The sequence below is a fragment of the Dipodomys ordii genome, unplaced genomic scaffold (genome assembly GCF_000151885.1).
Source record: "Dipodomys ordii isolate 6190 unplaced genomic scaffold, Dord_2.0 Scaffold61, whole genome shotgun sequence".
NCBI classification, from domain to species: domain Eukaryota; kingdom Metazoa; phylum Chordata; class Mammalia; order Rodentia; family Heteromyidae; genus Dipodomys; species Dipodomys ordii.
Genome location: NW_012267277.1, coordinates 6533032 through 6553324, shown reverse-complemented (window position 1 = coordinate 6553324; position 20293 = coordinate 6533032). Strand labels below are relative to the sequence as shown.

At 41.9% G+C, this 20293-nt stretch overlaps 1 protein-coding gene across 3 annotated transcripts in view; it reads right to left on the bottom strand.

Annotated features, from left to right (window-relative positions):
- Nucleotides 1-20293, bottom strand: part of Dab1 (Dab, reelin signal transducer, homolog 1 (Drosophila)) — a 272348-nt gene that overhangs the window by 55032 nt on the left and 197023 nt on the right. Inside the window, exons 4-8 of one of the 3 annotated variants that reach the window (XM_013022255.1) lie at nucleotides 18169-18300; nucleotides 17401-17520; nucleotides 16914-16952; nucleotides 15310-15375; nucleotides 8463-8522 (exon numbers count right to left, since the gene is read on the bottom strand). In XM_013022255.1, the coding sequence (XP_012877709.1) occupies nucleotides 8463-8522; nucleotides 15310-15375; nucleotides 16914-16952; nucleotides 17401-17520; nucleotides 18169-18300 (417 nt within the window). The remainder of the gene's footprint in view (nucleotides 1-8462; nucleotides 8523-15309; nucleotides 15376-16913; nucleotides 16953-17400; nucleotides 17521-18168; nucleotides 18301-20293) is intronic. The other 2 variants (XM_013022256.1, XM_013022257.1) reach the window with 2 other exon arrangements.

Genomic DNA, 20293 nt, shown 5'->3' with positions numbered 1-20293 from the left:
TGAGCACTTAGGACTACAGGTGCAAGCCACTGGTGCCTAGCTAGCCTCATGTTCGTAATACATATGGTTAATGCCTGGTGCTATAAACCCAAGAAAGGAATACAATCAGAGACTGGATGCCACATCTAACCAATCCAATCTCATTTGAATTTGCTTCCTCCCAGCGTGGCTCCTTTTCAGTGCACGGGTAAATAAACAGACCCATTTGCAAATTCCCAAAAGGAAATCAAGGGGACTATATTTTGGGGCACCACTTTGTGCCAAAAATTTGTTCAGTGAGCTGACTTGATTATGTTACCTGATCAACTGCTTGCACTTGAAGCACTATCTTCATAAGGTAACCCTATCATGTATTGCTTGTCTCTGAATGAGCACCTTTGGAGTTGGGGCAAAAATATAGAGGGGAATGGGATCTCAGGTAGGTAAGACACTGGAAGCAGAAGTAAAAGGTAAGCATTGGCCTCCATAATGAGCTTGTTGTCAAGTGGAATGAGAGAATAGACATACAGTTCCAGGTCTACAATGGCTCCTCGCTCTTCAGAGTATAGAAAGCCATTATGGACCCTTGTGCTGCTCTAATATTCTTAAAGCCAGGATATCCCATTTTGAGAGGCTGTCTTCTCCTTTCAAAACCAGCTCAGGCATTCTGAAGTTTTCCCTCTCTTGTCATTTTACTGTGTCTAAGTCATAAAGCAATGGAACAAAAGCCTAATGTCCCTAGTTTTCACTTCTTTTTGGATCTCATGGAAGCATGCTGATTCATCTTTGTAGACAATGGTTTCATCCATATTGCCCTGTGAGCCTCCCAGGGGCCCGGGATGTTGGTGGAGAGTGGTTGTCACTTTAGACCACAGAGGAAGGAAATAGGGCTCAGAAAGTGGAAGTGATTAGAAGAGGCTCGCCCAAGGACAGAAAAAGTACAGCAGGAGAGCACAGTATCTGATCATTCATTTCTTTCAGTTTCTGAATCCATGTTTTATCAAAAGGAAATTAATGTCAAATCTGACTTATCAATTTGACAATCTGGGTCCTTATTTATCATTAGGTCAAACTTATAAGAATCATTTTTTGAAGGCCAAAAAAGTCCTTTTTAGAATCCACTGACTGGTTATTACTGATAACCAGAAAATCTTTTATGCCTCATACAACTACATAAAAGGGTTTTAAGCTGGGCAATTATAAGGTGAAGGATAAGAGACCTTTTGTAGGCATAAAAATATGGCACAGGGGGATGAGGACAGTGGAGAAGAAAAGCACTATTTCTCATACAAAGTGATGTGAATCACACTGAAGTTTAGGCCTGTGTCATTGAAAGAGCTGTCTGTGAAGGTTAAGTTTCTGCCAAGTCCAGTGTCACCCAGTTGGTTGCCTGTCACAAGTTCTGAAACAAGCACTTCTGTTTCCCATGCATATACCTCTCCACTAAGCTTCCACTGTGGGACTAGAATCACCATCAAGGCTAGCAGGGTGCTAAAAACTCTAAATAATGAATGCAGTAATGGACTGCTTAGCAGATACCTTCCTCCCCTCCCCACTCAGAAATGTGCGTTTTTGGCAGTTATAGTAAGGCCATGATATTTGCTGAAACGAACATGGCTAGTCTTATCAGTTGGCAGACAGAAAGACACCCAGTATTCTCCTTTTCCATGAGATGGGAACTTATGAAAGCAAATTGGCTCTGAGTGGCATGCAGGCAAAGGCAGTATAGAGTCAGTAGCCAGAGAGACCTCAGAGATACTCCTGTGTCCTTCTGTTTCTTACTCCAATCTGGCTCATCCCATAGGTTTTGCTCAAGATATACTCTCCTCCTAAAACTTTCCTATCTTCCAGTAGTTTAACATTTCCCATTACCCAGCATTGAAACTGTTAGCTTTCAGAGAGCCTGGCATAAAAATATACCCAATGCATTTAAGATCACAGGAGAGATTAGCCTCTGTGCAAAGCTTCTAGCTTTGTCTTGACAAAGAAGTGAGAAAAAAAATGTGTATTTCTAGGAGTGAGTGGGATCAATCTTTATCTTGGTTTAGAGTTTTTTTGGGAAGAGTGGAGGGGAACATGGCACAGAACAACTCTGAAAAGAAAGGGGAACATCACAGGTCCACATTAAAAGCAACAAACAGAATCAATTGGAGTATAATCAGAGAAAAAAGAACAGTAAGGGACAGAGCACCTGAGCTATGGCCCAGGGAGGGATAAAGCTGGAGACAAAAATGAGTGAATGGGAGGGAGGAAGGCAAAGGGATTGGATCTGATTTCTGTCTGCACCAGGGCTTCTGCTAGTCAAAGCAAAGCTTTGCTCCCATGAACCCATGGACTGACTTGGGCAAGGCTGCGAAGAGCCAAAATAAATTCCAACTTATATAGTCCTAAGACTCTGCAATCCCTGATCTATAAAATGTTCCATAATTCAGAGTAGAAGGGCTATGAGTAGCTCATTGAGGTTGTAGGAGAAAGGTAGATAGATCTTCTCTACTCTAAGGCCAGCAAAACTTTTAGTGAGATTTTTTTTTCTTCCTGGACAGAAGTTCTATCACAAAAATCTCCAGGAGATCAGAAATCCAAGAAAAATCCATTTAAAGCAGCAATGGTAAAAACTGATTGCTGTCCACTAGAAACTTACAGAAAGTAAGGGAAAGGCAAGGAATAGCCCATGACTATTAAATTCTTACTGTGTCCAACACTGCTCACTCAGACTGTAGTTCACTTGGTCTACACACAAAAACTCTTAGCAGAGATACTAGTAGTAGCTCCATTTTGCAGACAAGGAGACTGAGATTTATAGAGCTAAGGGAAGTATCCAAAGTCACGAAGCTAGAGAACGGTGAAGCTGGGATCCAAATCCAAGTTGTCCTGATCCCCAAGCTCATACTTTTAATCTCCAGCAAATAGTGTTCCTTGATAACAATAAAAATATAGTGAGACATTTTGTGAAAGTACTTCAAAACAAGCATTTTCCCTTTGGGATTCAAGGAAAGCTAAAGAGGAAAAAATAACACTTTAAGTGGATCTTGACTGTTGAACCAAAAAAGATTCAGCCACATTATCAAAGTGTGCGAAGTGGATGGGGAGGACTTAGTGGTGAGGGAATGGAGGGGGCCCGAGGATCTGAAGACAGTGAAGCTTTTTCCTTAGTGCAAAGCATCAGAAATATGAAGAACATGAATGAACTGAGGGGCCAAGGTATCGATGGACTGCCCAGCACAATGGTGAACTCTCCTCAGATTCTGGACAGAGTCAGGGAAAGCAACAAGAAACAAAGCAGTGAGGCCCAAGAAGAAAGGATAATCATATTTTGACACGGGATTATCCCTAGCAGACAAGAGGCCCTAGGTTGGATTCCCCAGTGTCACAAAAGAAAAAAAACACTTGATTATCATAATTATGCAGAGATGTTGTGCAGACCATGGTATGTGGATTACATAATGGACCACACCTCTCCATATATTTATGCCCTTTTACAACAAAACATTTTACACCAAGGCAAGGGAATTTTCTTCCCAAACTCAGAATCTGGGACAGATCTCTGAATTACTTGAGCTAATGAATTTGGCAGAAGGGACACAACTAGGTCTCCAAAGGAGACCTATCACTTCACACATGTTCTGAAAGCCTTGTCTCTACTCCGTGAGTCAGACCTGTGTAACCAGATGGAGGACACAACACAATCCAGGGGAAAGAATGTTCTTGCTTCATCAGAAACCATTAGAGATGAACTATTCCCTTATTATATGTTAATGAATGTATTAAACTTTGAAAATCCTAACGCATCAAGTTTCGGATTCACGTATGAGCATCTGTTTGACCAAGGTCCCTTGAAAACACCAGTGTGTGGCTAATGCTGTTTTTCCTTATCCTGCTTGGAACACAGAACCACCATGCGGGTGATGAGAAGGAGTGTAAGAGTTCTTTCTTCTCCTTTTATCTCTGCAATATTTTACATTTTATTGCTATATAAACTGTTAATTTTTGAAAAAAATCTGCAGTCAAATGTGGTTTGTGAAGGAGATTATATAATTGTTATCTCTAAACTTATATGATCTGAAACAAGGCAAGAGGTATGTTGGTACAATATTTTTTTGGTGTGTATGTGTGTGCTGGTAACTGGGGCTTGAACTCTGGATCTAGGTACTGTCCATGAGCTTTTATGCTAAAGGCTAGCCCTCCACCACTTGAGCCACAGCTCCACTTCTGGCTTTTTGGTGGATAATTGGAGATAAAAATTTCATGAACTTTTCTGCCCAGGCTGACTTTCAAATAGATCCTCAGATCTCAGCCTCCTGAGTAGCTAGGATTATAGGAGTGAGCAGCATCCTGTTTTGTTGATACACCCTTAAAAATCCAGGAATGATCACATTTTTCAGATGAGTATCTACCAACATCATGGACCCTCCCCTACCTTCTTTGTGACATGCAAGTAGTTTCAGGAGTTTCTAGGTGGGAAAATTATTCTGATTCTTTATTCTGTCAGATTGTGTACCTACCATTTTATAATGTACAGCCCTACAGTATTCTTGACTCCTAAACAGTTTCTATAGGATCTAGCAGGGAAGTTCAACCCTAGGCAGGACAAAGAAAAGCCCCAAAATAACTCTGTCAAGGAAGCAAATGGTTTTGGCTTCATTTAATACAGAGGTGTGGATGTGGGAGAGTAGTACAGAGAGGTGTGTGTGTGTGTGTGTGTGTGTGTGTGTGTGTGTGTGTACATGCGTGTGTGTGCATTTGCATGTGTACGTGTAGAAGGCCATCTGTCAGCTTGGTGATCCAAAATATAAAGACAAAAGCAACACCTATTCATGGAAGTTGGAGACAAATAGGCAAAGGCTGTGGAACACAAAGTGTAGGAAGGGGCCTGGCCAGGGGCTGCTTTGAGAGCAAGTGCTGTCTTTATGTGATGTGGTACAAGAATTTAATTATCCAACAATGGTGAGCTTTGCATGTAAGGACATTCATTTGCTGCTTCACTCCTCACAGTCATTCATTGCTTGTTTTTGTTCATTCATTCCCTCATTCATTCAGTCCCTGAGTAGTTATGCTCTGCCTAAGATAGCCATCATTCCTGTGTTCAATGGACTTTGAGTGTGGGAAGTATGGAGTTAAGGCAATGCCTCTTGGTAAATAATTCAATCCAACAAAATTTATTAAGTCTTTATCCATTGATACAACGTGTTTAGTGACTATATTGATAGAAACAATTAAACTCAGCACTCAATGAGTTTGGCCATCGGCCAGGTTGTATGTGAGCATACTTAAGGCCCAGTCCCAGGGCTACAAGGACTCACGCGATGTAACAATGTCAGTAATGCAGTCAGAATATGAACCCAGATCTCTCAGTGACCTTGGGAATCACTAATTCTGTGATTAAGGTTGATCTAATTTCCAGTTCTATGATGGTTTACAGAGCTGTATGAGACACAAAATCCAAAGGCTCTCATAGATACATGAGGAGAAAATGAGAATCCATTGTGACTCTTGCAAAAAGAAGTACTGCAGTAACTCAGAAGAACTGATTGCTCTCTTTGGGGGTAAATAACGCTTCCCTGAAGAGGTGTACAATCACTTAGAGTAGCTGATAATCCCCAGTTCAGAGAAAACTGTTTGCAGGAGAATTACTTGTACAGTAACACACAGAAATCTTCTCCTTTAATCTAATTCACACCTTCTGTTCAGAGCATTTGCAAAAATGTTTTTCTAATCTTCCAAACAACGTTAAAAAGTGGCTAGTATATTCCTTTTTTGCAGATGATAACACAGTGGTTCAGAGATTGCAAAAAGCCATCTAGGGATCTCAGTAAGAAGCCATGGCAACAGCTACACACCCAGATCTGACTCCGAAGATCAGGCTCTTGCTTTTGAAATGGATGGGTGATTTCCCCAAGGAGAGCCCCAGAAGAAAATCTAAATCCCTCCACTGGACTCAGTGCAGACCTGATGTAACAAAAAGGAACAACAGCAACAGGCCACTGGACATTTTCCCTTCCTGTGGGAACCTTGAAGTTCCACAGCTGATATACATGGGAGTGGGGTTATCTGTGGTTGATTTCTCAGTTTGGATAGAGGGTGGGTGGCATAAGGACTGGCAGCAAGATCATAGAAGATGAGAGCATAGAGGCTTTCTAGGGAGTGCATGCTTAGGAGAGCGGAAAGGCTACAAGAAGTCTGGAGGGTAGCAAGATCCCAGAGCAGGTTTGGATGCAGGGACATTGCCTCTGGAAGGCATACATCAATGAGGCCAGTTCCCCAACACATTAGTTACTTTCTTCCAGCTAGGTTAAAAAAAAAAACCTTGAGGGCTGGGAAGGTAGCTCAGTGGTAGAGCGCTTGCCTTTCATGGCTGAGGCCCTGGGTTCGATTCCTCAGCACCACATAAGCAAAAAGAAAAAAGCCAGAAGTGGTGCTGTGGCTCAAGTGGTAGAGCGCTAGCCTTGAGCTGAAGAGCTGAGGGACAGCGCCCAGGCCTAGAGTTCAGGCCCCATGACCAGACCCAAAAAAACAAAAAACAAAACAAACCCTTGAGTAGAACCATGGGTCTCAGGGTCATGTAAAAGTGGTTCAGACGGGGCTGGGAAGTTGGCTCAGTGGTAGAGCACTTGCCTTGCATGCCTGAGGCCCTGGGTTCGATTCCTCAGCACCACATAAGCAAAAAGAAAAAAGCCAGAAGTGGTGCTGTGGCTCAAGTGGTAGAGTGCTAGCCTTGAGCTGAAGAGCTGAGGGACAGCGCCCAGGCCCAGAGTTCAGGCCCCAGACCCTACAGGTAGCAAGAAAAAGGGGCCCTGGTTCAGCAGAATCTCTGCAGACAGCCTGAGCTGTCTCTTAGGCTTTTAGGAATGGTGAAAAGTCCTCATAGAAAGTTGTCATCATAGCAAATACAACTAGGATTCAGAAAACAGCAGGTAGGAAAGCACTATATGCCATTTATACAGCCCAGGTATTTCCCAAGAAAAACTTTTAGTACCTTTATGTAAAGACTGTTTTGGAGTCAGAAAAAAGAAAATTATCAGGAATTCTCCTACATTCTTTCTACAAGGTAATGGTATTCAACCATTCATTATATGCCATGGTGTCTGGATTTCCCCTTCCAAACCCAGGCCTTACTTTTGGTAATAGGAAGACCACAGGAATCTCTGGGAGGTGGAGGGAAAGAAAGGGTATTTACTGAGGAATGGCAACCGCAGGAGCACAAAGGCTGGGGTGACATGATGATGCTCTTCAGAACAGAGGGCCTGAAGGTCACCCCTAGAACACAAATCTTTAAGCTAAGTTGAGATGTTGGGAAAGGATGGCAGAGAGAGTAGGGGGAGGGAGTGAAGTCTCTGGAAGCTACAGTTTGTAGGGATGATCCAGGAGGAAAAAAATGAGACTTGTGAGTATAGGGGTCTTTTAGGCAGCCTATCAGTCTAAAGAGCTTGGCTTTTCTCCCCGAATCCCTCCTGGATCTATTAAATGTGGAGATGGTGTGACCAGAATGGCTAATAAATGTAGAAATCAGTGCAGCAAATAGGGCATGTTTCTTCACGACTCTCAACCTGTCAGGGGCAAGTGAGGCAGTCTAGACACTAACTGAATTGAAGGGAACTGTATAATGGGGGCTGGACCAATTGAAACTCAGAGAGAAGGCCAGTCCCTAGGGCTGCCTGCACTCTGCATAGAGGTTTTCTTCTGAGTGCCTGTTAGAAAAGCCATACCTATGATTTCTAGGGCTAGTAGTGGTTTAGAGTAGTCTCACAGAACCTGGGCTGTCCCTTCTGGCTCAGATTTCAAGGAGCCCACAAGCAGATAGGGTACATTCGTATCAGACATGGTTGTCATTGTGTACACATCCTGGGATCTCCCCAAACCTGCCACACATGGTGCTTTCCACAAAGCTGTGCTAATTGGCTCTACCCTTAAACACACTAAAGGCTCTGGCCAGTCCTCTGCTGTGGTTCCTTTAAGATGTTTCAACTACTTTGTAATTGGATATGCAATTTTCTTCCCAGAAAAAAAGGTCACTGTCCTGTACTTAACCAGTTATCACAAAGCTGTGGCTGGAAACCTTTGCCCTAGAATATTTTGGACCTGGTTAGACACAGTTGTTGTTGTTTTTTCCCACAGTTCAACTAGTTTCCCTTCATAGGATCAGTCCTTTGCCCCATTAGCTCTTTTTGATCATCCCTATAATCCCTGCCTGTCTACAAGGTAATGTTATTCAACCATTTATTATATGCCATGGTGTCTGGATTCTACCTGCCAGACTCAGAGCTTACTTTTGGTAATAGCTTACTTTTGGACCACAGGAATCTCTGGGCAGTAGAAGGAAAGAAGGAAAGAAAGAGGAATGACTACTGTGGGAACACAAAGGCTGGTGATGATGCCCCACAAAGTCATATGGAATATGAGGTTCATACCAGAATAAAGGCTCCTTTTCACAGACCCGAGACATGTCTTAGCACAAATCTCTTGCAGCAGAGGGAAGATGTACTTACACTTACAGGTTGACTTTTTGGCACATCATAAACACCTTCCTTCTTTTGGCTGGTAGGAACCTATGAGGGAAAAAAGCAAATTCAACTGTCAAAACGCTGGTACTCTTCATTCAAACAACAAAGCAGCCAAATTTCCACTGCAATGTGGCTAACTAGATTATTAGTTCCTAGGGCAGGTCAGGGCCCAACCCCAATAGGCAGTCCTAACTGTGAAGGCATTCAGCCAGGTTCCTTCCCTTAGTAAAATCACATGAGAACTGGGGTGAGTGCCATGTAGTAGATGGCTGCTATTGGGACTCTTAGAAAGTCACAGAATAGGAAGCTACAGGTACCTCATGCATCATGTAGTGAAAAGAATAATCCTTGTTGGAATAAAGAAAAGACTAAGGCCAAAGAAGGGGTTGTGATTTGCCCAAAGTGGTTATCCATAGCTTAAGAATAGAATGAAAACTTTTCAGGGCCAAGACTGAGATCTAGGTTGTTAAAAAGATAATGAATACCAATCAAGGTCATAGTACAAGATTCATGTACAGACCCTGTGATAATTAGAAAAGGCTTTCCATGAAGAAAAGGGCTCATAAACAGGTAAACATGCAACTAGGTTCTAGAAAGCACTGATTGCTTTACCTGCCATCTTTGGGCTTGTATCTGGTCTTTTGCTCACAACCTGAGCAGGCCACTTGGCATCTTTGAGCTTTTTTACTACCAAATGGCCTCTCAGTTATGTTCTTGGCCAGTTTACATAAGGACCAATCCGAAAATAGATATTAGGTAAAGAAAACTATTAGGTTCCCCCAATACTGTGAAGAATGTGATGGGTTAGAATGATAATTTGTCACTGACACATTAAATTTATGCATATGAACACATTTTATATCAACAATAGTCCGTGAAATACTTTTTAATGAGTCAATCAAGGGACCTGGATTGGAACATTCCAGATTGTAAACACTCATCAGCTGTCCCTTCCCCAGCAGCTGCCACCGCTTACTTCCCACCTCCAGTGGAGGGGCCCAAGGAGCAGTGGATTAATAACAGGCTGATAATGTGACTTTCTTTCCACCAGACTGGGCAATCCTCAAGAGCAGGCGTAGGGCCTCACACCCAGAAGGCACTCCATAAATATCAGCCGGGTAAATGTACCATAAAGGAACATGGGGATAGTGAAGAAAAAGAAGTATTTGTTAGGCAAGAAGCAGATATCCATACCATTTTTTGAGAGTTAAGAATTTGAGCTTATACCTTCAGTTCCTTTGTCATTTTTCACTTTCATTTAAGTTAAACATCCTTCTAACAAGCGTGAAGAGTTGCGTTATCATTTCCCTTCTAAACTGCAGAAAGTGAGTCTCAGAGAGATATCACAAATTTTGACCAATGCTTTAACGCCGGCGGCTCTTTCTAGTGGTCAAATAAGTCACTTTTGTCTCTAATAAAATATATTACATGTTATATTATAAATCATATTATATATTATACACATAGTATATTATACATAAAATATATTTACATACTAGGTCTTTGTATATATTTTATACTTTATATATATATTCATTTCATTATCTTTAAGTAGTTGTACAAGGGGGTTACCATTCAATATGTCAGGTTTTTTTTTTGTTTTTTTTGGGGGGGGTCCAGTCGTGGGGCCTGAACTCCGGGCCTGGGCGCTGTCCCTCAGCTCTTCAGCTCAAGGTCAGCGCTCTACCACTTGAGCCACAGCGCCACTTCCGGCTTTTTTCTGTTTGCTTATGTGGTGCTGAGGAATCGAACCCAGGGCCTCGAGCATGCAAGGCAAGCGCTCTACCACTGAGCCACCTTCCCAGCCCCAACATGTCAGGTTTTTAAGTATTTTTTAAATTGTTATTATACAGGGGATGTATAGAGGGGTTTTAAGTACACTGCATCTTGATTATTCTTAGCAGTATAAACTAACAAGGAGCATGGACTGGGCACATTCTATGGGTGGTACTTTTCTGATCATTTGTCATATGCCTTCCCTTAGAATGCTCAGGATAAGTCTATCAAAATGACAATTGTCCCCATGATGCAGAGGAAGAAAATGAGGCCTGGAGAGGATCCAGCAATCAGAGAATGGGACAGCCAGGAGTTGAAGCCTGGAAAGTTTGCCTTTTGATTTCTACACTCTACACACAGCTGCGTCAGGTACATCTTTTTCTTTGACAACACATCCTATATTCCCAGAGGCTGGTGCGCATTCTTGCAGAAAGCAGAGCTACAAGTGAGCTTCCACGGCTGTGTGGAAGATGCCCTTCCTGAGCTGTTTTCACAAACCTCAGTTTGCACGTAGCCAACGAAGAATGTAATTTCTTTGCTCCTGGTAACTGGGCTCCATTAAGAAGGAATCCTCCCTGAATGTCTACAGAGTCCTTGCTAACGAGGGCCAATAAATTACCAGCCCTCACTTTTGTTTTTACTAGCTCACCCTTTACTGAGCAAAACGAACATCATTCTGTTGCCCGTAATTCACTGCTTACTACGGGCACTTAGCACAGTTGAACCGCGGCTGCCTCTCAATTATCCCTGCAAATGGAGAAGAAGCCATGCGATGGATAAACCCAAACTGTGCATAATTGAAAATGCTTTTCTACTTGGCTCTCCCATGGGTGAGATATCAATCTGCCTGTTTGTCCTTTAAGATTGATCTCAGATGGGACATCTTCTCGGAAGCCTGGCCTGCCTCTCTAGGCTAGATTTGGAGTCATACTCTGTACTCTATTGTAAACACAAGTGTACAAAAAAAACCCAAATAAATAAAAAAATTATTTTTATTAACAAGTCAAAATTTCCAGCCAGGCACTGGGGGGGCTCTGGCCTGTAATCCTAGCTACTCAGGAGACGGGTCTGAGGATTGCAGTTTGAAGTCAGCCTGGGCAGAAAATCTGTGAGCCTCTTATCTCCAGCTAACTACTGAAAGGCCTCGAGTACAGCTGTGGCTCTAGTGGCTCTAGTGCTGAGCAAAAAAAGCTAAGGGACAGCACCTAGGCCCTAAGTTCAAGCCCTCGTTACTGACACACAAAAATAAAGTAAAATAAAATAAAAATGTCTAAGTACCTATTCTGTGTCACGCACCACTGTACCTTTCATGGGATGAGGCTGCTAACCAAGGTGGGTGTAGCCTTGATACTGTAGCAGAGCTTCTGGTCTTGTTGGGGAGATGGAATTGTCACCAGGCTACTCATAAAATAGGCTTTAGCTTTTCACGGGAAGTATAGCACTACATAGTAACTGTTCATGGTTGCTTTTTTATCCTATAAATATTGGTTAAACAGAGATAGGACTGATCATCCAGCATTTACCAATGGGTGTTTTGGCCCTCGCTCCCTTCTCTGAATATCTGATCCATCCAGTCTACATAGACTACTGCAAATTCAGTCGCAAAGGTTAGGAAATATTTGGTTGCTAATCATGGCTCTGCTCTAGGCTGCGTGACATGGGCAGGTCACACTGCCCTCTAAAACTCACTTTTCCTTATCTAGCTGTCATGAGACTTAAGGAGTTGCTTCTGAAGTCCATAGAGAAGAGGACCATGTTCTCAGAGGTCTAGAATAAGCTAGGTGCTCATAAAGAAGTTGATGAAAGACTTTACATTACTCCTTACGTGCTGTTCACAGAGGACACTTTGGCAAGCCCTTCAAGGGTTGTTGGGTGGCATAAAAGTAGAGACTCAGCTGGAGGTTTACAACTGTAATCTTACATCATCAGGAGGCTGAGATATGAGGATTGCAGTTTGAAGACAGCCTGGGGAAGAAAAGTCCATATGACTTATATTTCCAATGAGCCAGCAAAAAAGCCAGAAGTGGAGGTATGGCTCCAATTAGCCCCCAGAAAACTGGAAGTGGCACAGTGGTAGAGTGCTAGCCTTGAGCAAAAGAGCTCGGGGACAGTGTGTCCAGGCTCTAGGTTCAAGCTCATTGACTGACAGAAAAAAAAAAAAGCAAGGTCAAGAGAGATTTCTGGCAGTCTCTGTGGGTTTTTCTTCACTCAATACATACCATAAAATCTGGCACAGGGCATTGATCTTGACCACAAGGGAAGCGAAGGAGCGCTTGTATGGAAGCTGTCATGGCCCAGATACCACCTCCTTGCTTCACTTCTCCTCACATAACTTCCAGAAGCAGGTAATGAATTACCCTTGTTTTATGGCCCAGGAAATGGAGATACAAAAATTATATACTTCATTCAATGCTACAAAACGGTAGTCTCAGGTCTATTTGCCTTTCTCCAGAAAACACAAGGGCCTAGCTTGTAATAGAAGGAATATTACCACGGACTCAGGAGAAATAGTTATGCAGCATTTACTAGCCTTTAAAAAAATGAGAAAGAGGCTCTTAATAGCAGTGCCTTAAAAGCCCTGCTTATCTTCAGGTCCAAAGCTTATCTCTTGTTAAGTACATTGAGCCCAAGCAGGCTGATTGTGCAGGAGAGAAACATGACCCCAGGCCTTTCCAATAGATGGGATAAAATATTCATTTCCTTAAATGATGCTGTCCTGTTAATGATGGACAGATGGGGATGTGGAGAGGGCAGAGTTGTTAAAAACAAGTGTGATTTTTTTTTAGATAGTGACTTAAAGCATGATCAGAATCTAATTGGAAACTCAGGATCAAGTAACTGAGTTGAAAAGAGCTCCAGGATTTATTGGTTTCTTTATAAAGGTCAAAGAGACCTGTCTATGGAGATTCTAGCTGTCCCAGCCCTGTCACCCTGGCAAGATGGCATCTCTCTGTGAGCCTCACTACAGGGGTGGAAGAGGGGGAGAGTGCAAAAATGTTGCGTATAAATTCTCATATGCAGAGCCAGCCCACAATCAGCACACATGAAGCCCCCTTTCTAAAAGTCTTATTACCCTAGAAAGTAATCCAACCCTTTGAAGACCTAGAGTCCTGTACTGGCTATTGCTTGTGCAAGTAGCAGTAAATGGGCTTTCCTGAGAGATACTTGAGCCCAGAGAAAGAAGCTGACAAGTTGGATCAGTAGCTGAGATTCAACCGGACAAGAGTGTCCATATTTTGTGCCCAAAGATGACTCTTTGTTTTTATATTCCACACAGGAGCTGGTTTCCTCCTCACACCAACTTGTAAGTCAAGGAGGAGAGACGTTCCCCAACTTAATCATTGGGGAAACTGAGATTGGGAGAGAATCTGACCCACTACCAAAAACTAAACATTGTTGGTGACAGAGCCAAAACCGTAGCCCAGCTTTGCACCAGCCTAAGCCAGCACTTTCTACGACACTGAGATGCTTCCTTGTTTCCACGAGGCTCAGCTAATAGCTAAGCTGATTGCAAGCCAGCCTTTCTACAACTTGAGGCAAGCTTTCAGCCCCCTTTTATACTGGTTATTTTCCAATTAGAGCCTTAACCTTGTATGGGGGACAGCTTGAGATGTGATCTTCCTATGTGAGCTTTCCTTTGTTGCTGGGATAGCAACCACACACCACTGCACACAGCCATTGAGTGAGATGGAGTCTCAGTGAACGTTTACACCCTGGATGGGCACCAGCCATGATTCCTGATTCCCTGTCTCTGCCACTTAAATAGCTAGGGTTGTAGGCTTGAGCTATCAGATCTGGCTAGTAGCCTCTCCTTGGGCAAAGCTACATTGTGATAAAAAACGAACTCTGTTTTTCTAGGATGGTGGATTAATGGCTCTTAGTCCTCTGCATCAAACACCTCAGAGTTGTACACTCCTTTAAAATCCAACAGTATATACAACTGCAACTTCCTATAGACAGACATATTCTAAATGATGACTAAACAAAACCTCAGAGCACAACTTCACATTTGACTAGAATCCAGATGGATCCAATGGAGAAAAACACTTAAATTATTATTCCTACAGGCTGGTTTTAAAGCAAGTTGTTGGTAGAATTAACATTATACTTGGTCATTTAGAATTCTACACATTTGATAGAAATTAAAAAAAATATGTTTAACTTTTATTTCATAAGTAATGCAAGCCCAAGGCAGAATAATAGACCACACAATTAAGTCAATTAAGGAAATGAAAATCACTGATTAAATGCATTAAATCTGTTCCTTCTCCCATAGTGTTTATGCTTTAAATTAAGACTAAAATTCTAATTAGTGACAAATTGCAGGTCGTTGTATTTATTTGATGTGCAGCAATTCCAATGCCTGGGTAGAAGCTGGAGGAACCCAAGCTTTTCCTTTGCTCCCGCTGGGGTTGAAGTCTTGGCCCTCAGAAGCTGTTCAACCTCTCTGAGCCTCAGTTTCTTCCTATAAAAGCAGGATTCAACTACTGATTTTATGATTTAGTTTGTGAGAACAAAATGAGTTTAAAAGGATGTTTGGTACTCTTTCCCTAAGTAGATATTTGAGATACTAATTTACCCTTTCTTTAGCAATGACTAAATCTTTAGCCCTTGTTTTTTTTTATTCTACAAGGACTCTCAATATTGGTTCACATATCAGTCTTGAATTTGTCCCTTATGTTCAGTAGTAGAGATGGCTTTTAAAAGAAATTTGATGAGTATATTCTTTTGAGAAGTGAAGGACTCCACTGACTGCACAGTGGGTAAATCTCTAATGCATTACTTTCAGACAAGAATGAGAATGTCTGATTTTTGCTTTTACTTAAAATAGCCACGATCCATTCAAAAGTAAAATGTTGTTTCTAACTGTCCATTAACGATTTCAACAATAAGGTATAAAAGCTAGTGGCAGATTGCTGGGGGACTGGAAGCCAATGTACTCAAAGATATTTTAACAATCCAGGAATGTCCAAGAGACCCTTCTCTACTTAGAATTGTCAGTGTTTTATACATTTACTGGTGGTGGTACAAGGATAAGAGGCAAGCAATCTTATACCTGGTAAATGTTTTCTTCCGTTTCAGGATCACGGATTGGCTCATGTCCAGCCTCAAACACAATGTACTATGACAGGAGCAGCCAGAGAGGAAGGATCAGAGGTGGAAAAGGAAGAGGGGGAAAAAAGCATTCAAGATACAAAAAAGAATTCAAGATACAAATCACAGCAAGCCTTATAGAACAGGCACAAGAGAAAAACACCTTGAAGAAACAAACATCTGGATTACTGAAATAAAATGAGTGTTGTTGAATTTTCTGGCCTTTCTAAGAAAAACCTGCAGAAATTTGATGCCCAGTCCTTTAGCACTGATGGGCATGGGTCCCTGGAGGTTTTTCTGGAGACATGAGCTCTTGATTAAGTGGCACTTTTGTCTCAGAAATATGCTGCTACTCCTACTTCATGGAATGCCTGGAACCCCAACTTTGTTATGGTGCCATTGAGTTTTCTCCTTTTGTTCTCTAAAGCCCAAGGTCTTAGACCAATCCCAAACTCCTTTAGGTAAATACCCTTGTTTTATGGAGTCAGTTTTGAGTATTGAACATTGTTTTTTCCATGCGTATGTTTTAAACTCTAAAGACCTAGCACATTTCCAACAGGTAGGCAGGGACTGAAGCTCATGTTACAAACATGATACCATGCTATACTCAGAGGCAAAGGTGTGTCACTGAAGCATGTATCACCAGTGCATCTTTGACTTGTGCTTGCTATATGAGCACAAGGTATTTCTTCCCTTTTTACTTGTCCATTTTGTTTTGTTCCTAATAGTACCAGCCTTGTGTGTTAAAATATACATCAATAAGAAATACATACATAACACATATATAGAACACTTATATATACTAGTTACAATGATAAGTTGGAGGTTTTCTTTTATGTTCAAAAAGTCAGGAATTTTTTTCTGTCGTCTTTCTCTCTTTAGGACTCAGCATGGGGGAGGGAGATCCTCCTTTTCTTTTTCTCTGCAGCTCTGTTTGCACAGAGCTTGGGCCCAAGAGAGATCATCTCTACCCACCCTCAGACCATGAAGAGAACTCAGAGAAAGCTCCAGGCAGAGATGTCTCTGGAATCTCACTCTCTCTGTCCTCCCATCAGCTCTGTGGGATGATGGTCCAGGTGGTGGTCAGAGGGTCAGACTGCACCATTGAGTCAGAAATACTCCTACTTCTCGCCTCGTTCAAAGCTCACAAACCATTCTGAAGGGTTGTGCTCAAATGTCACCAAAATGTCAGCCCCATCTCTAATTCTTAGCTTTAGAGAAGGCACCTCATTATTCATCTTCTCTCTAATGAAGTCAGAATATTCAAGACACTCTTGAAAACATTCAGCCCTGGGATCAAACTTTTATAGATTGTGGGGGAGGCTGAGGCAGGGGCAAGAAGGGAGAAGCAAATTTCCAAATCCCACTTTACACTTGCTGGCTAAGTGTCTGTTAGTAATTATCGAAATTGACTGCGGGAAGTGCTGGCAGGCCTCACCCTCAGGAATCATCTTGGTCTCTCTCCAGGCTTTGCAGCCAGTGCATTCTAAACATTTCTGTCAAAATGGCTTCACCATAGGTGTAGCCACTGCAACACCCCAAACACAAATTCATGTCAGAAATTACCTGATATACAGGGTCTTCTACATCCTCTTCCAAAATTGTCTATCGCAGTGAGGAAGGGGGAGGGTATAAAGCAGAAGATAACAGAGGGAGAGATGTGAGCTTGCATTCAGAAATCACAGGACAGTAGAGAAAACAGCTCTGGGTAGGCGAAGTTGGTGGGTCATGAATGCAGAACATGCACAGAAAAACGAAAACTCTGCCACTAACCCTGCACCCACTGGCCCCTTTGTTTACACCAGCAAAAGCAATTGTGTGTGTTCAGTCTTCCCCCTGCCCCCCAAGTCTTTCTCTAGATTAGAGATTTTACTTGGACACAGCTGGAATTTCTGAGACTAGGGGGCTGTGAGGATACCTGTAGTTTACACAGGAACCTTCCATTTTTGTTGATTTCTGTCTGGCAGCAGGCAAGGGCCTGTCTGTCAGTGTTCACATCCGACAGTTCCAAGTTCCCACCTCTCAGAGCACCAGGATAAATTCACAGCTCTACCTGGTACACAGCTTGTTCACACTGCTTATCCTTCTGTGCCTTTTTTTCCAATTCTTCTCTTTGCTTCAGTTCATAAATGAGTTGAAAGAGATCTCTCAAGTCCAGAATAACAGGTTCAGCCTGGAGTGAAAAGTAGAACAGTGCATTAATAAGGGAATGATGTGAAACTGCAGCCACCAATTTCTGTTTTTACTTTCCTTTTCCTTTTTTTTTTTTTTTGGTGGTTACAACCCACAGCCCTTCCTTTTTCTATTAAACTGAAAGCCTCCATTCTTAATTAATTCTACCTTGTTTATATTGGTTTAGCAAATTGCATCTAGGCTAAAGTTCGTTTCTCCAGCTAATTATATTTGCAAATTCATAATAATCATAAGCATAAAAGGCATTGCTTTTATTTATTAGTGATTTTGAATACAATGAAATTAGGGTAGACCACATGCAAAAGAGCTATTTCTTTTCCCGTATTTTATTTTTAAATCAGGCTATGAACACAAAGAAATTTATTTGTGTACATGACTCTATCTGGTTTTAATCAGAAAAGAAAATAATTAGTCATTAGGAAATACCAATTGCAACTTAAAAACAAAAACAAGAACAGTAACAGAGTATACGTGTGTTTGCTTGCTTCCTGGCTATTTATCTTTTCTAGGTGGGTATCTGAGTGGCCACCGGAGGTGGTGATCGTTCAGTGGGTCACAAGTCAGACCAGAAGAGGGATACTGCACTTCTCCAAGGAATAAAGAAAGGTGCCCTCCTTAGAATACTTACCGCCTGGGCTGTTTTTATGGCCACAAATCTGTGATTCCCTTCCTTCCCACAAACATATCCAAAGGCCCGGTGATCTGTGATATCCTTGGCAATGTAGGAGATTTCATGAACAGCATGATGATGCTGAAGGGCCTATCAGAGACAAAAAGAAGAATGCATTTCAGGGAGCCTTCCTTCTGAGCTGGGATCAATAAGAGATGTGTTTCAGTGAAAGACTCAAAGGGTTTTTGAAAAGCTGTTTAGTCCAGATGGAAGAAAAAATAGCTGTGCGTGCCCTTGAGAAATGGAGGTTCCACTCCATGGTCTCAATGCTGTGACCAGAGAGATGGAGAAGATAGGTACCCAGTGAGCATCTGGGAAGGTGGCTTCATTTCCCTTGCCAGAGCTACCTAGTCTAATTCAGACAGTATGCCTCTGCTCCGTTTATCTTTATGACGTAGCCCCGGCCAAGCTGGGGCTTGATACTACCCACCCAGGCTCTGTGTACTGCCTCCAAGGGGTACCCTGAGTAACTCCAGAGGGTGCTCCGAACTTTCACAGGACCAAAACTTTGCGTGATTATATCACTTTCCTGGCCAGTGAGGGCACTAGACAAAGAATGAACAACTTCTCTATTTTGTCTGAAGTTGGCAGTTGGAAGTAGGCACATGATTCTCTAAGTCTGGGTCTTATTGTCTTATAGTATGTATTATTGTTTTTGTTTTTTTCATTGGTAGGGCTTGAACTCAGGGGCCTCACTCTTCCTCAGCTTGTTTGCTCACAGCTTGTGTTCTACCACTTGGGCTGTGCCTCCAGCAAAGCTTGTTGCTGGTTGTTTTGGGGTGGAGTTTGACAGGGTTTTCTGTTTAGGCTGGCTTTGAACTGAGATCCTTCAGATGTCAGCCACAAGAGTTGCTAAGTGTAAGCTACCAGTGCCTGGCTTGTAATGTCCTTTCTTACCCACCTGCCCAAACCCCTTTTGTCTTTCAAGGGCTACTTGCAATAACACCAGGTCCTCAATATTTGCCTTTAGAAAAGCTAGTCTCTTTCTCTGATGGGATATTTCTTCCCTCCTTGTCTCTGCCCTCTTAGCCACTTGTACCAGGTTACATCATAGCTGCTGAATTCAGGTAAACTGGGACTGATGATGAGTAAAATCTTTTGAAGTTGACCTTTTGGTCCTTATTTTCTGTCCTTATTTTCTACATTTCAAAATATAATGTTCACCAACCTATTAGGATCTTTATGTTTACTTTCCTCAATAAATTATCTTATAACAATCTACATTAGACAGTACTTTGTACAAGGCTATAGATATAACTGCATGTTTGTGATATGTTAAAATCCTTATAATGGACTGTCTGTTCATATCATATCAGGTACCAAGAGATTTGAATTCTAGCATTTGTAAAGTTCCTTGTATCCATCTCCGGATCTCCATTTATTCTTCTAGCAAATGAGAAGTATGCAATAGATCAAAGGTTCCAAACCCAAAGCCAAGTACAGATAGCTCATGCCGGTAATTATATATGGACAAAGTTCAGGGCCAGTCCAGATGCAAAAGTTTACTCAATTATACTTCCAATATAACCAGCAAAAAGCTGAGATGCAGGTGCAGCCTAGCAAGTTGTAGGTCCTGAGTTCAGACTCTAATACTGCCAAACAAAAAATAAGGTTCCTTACTCAAAATCCGCACAGGGATCCTTAAAGATAAAAAAAAAGAGGCACCTAATAAATGTCAAAATTTCCAAAGTGACACAAATATTTAATTATTCCTAATATGTTTATACATTCCTTTGTGAAACAAATTCTTCCTCATAAGTTTATAAATTTCTTTGTCCACACTAACGAAAACATGTTCATTTAAAATTGCTTCTATGTTGTTCTTCCAGTTATTAGTCATAACACACCGAATCCAGGATCTGTCCTATATTGATAATGATTTAGCTGTAATTACTCCATAAACTATAGCATCTAGTGCCTGTTATGAAGTCATGTTTTGGTTCCCACTGTGTAATTTTTTTCTTGATGCTTCAGTTTTAAGCGCTGAGCATATTTTCAGAGCCCCAGTCACAGCCAACTTCTAAAGAGACTTACTCATTGACAGTTAGCTAACCTCTGATGCTCAGATCACCTCCAATCTAGA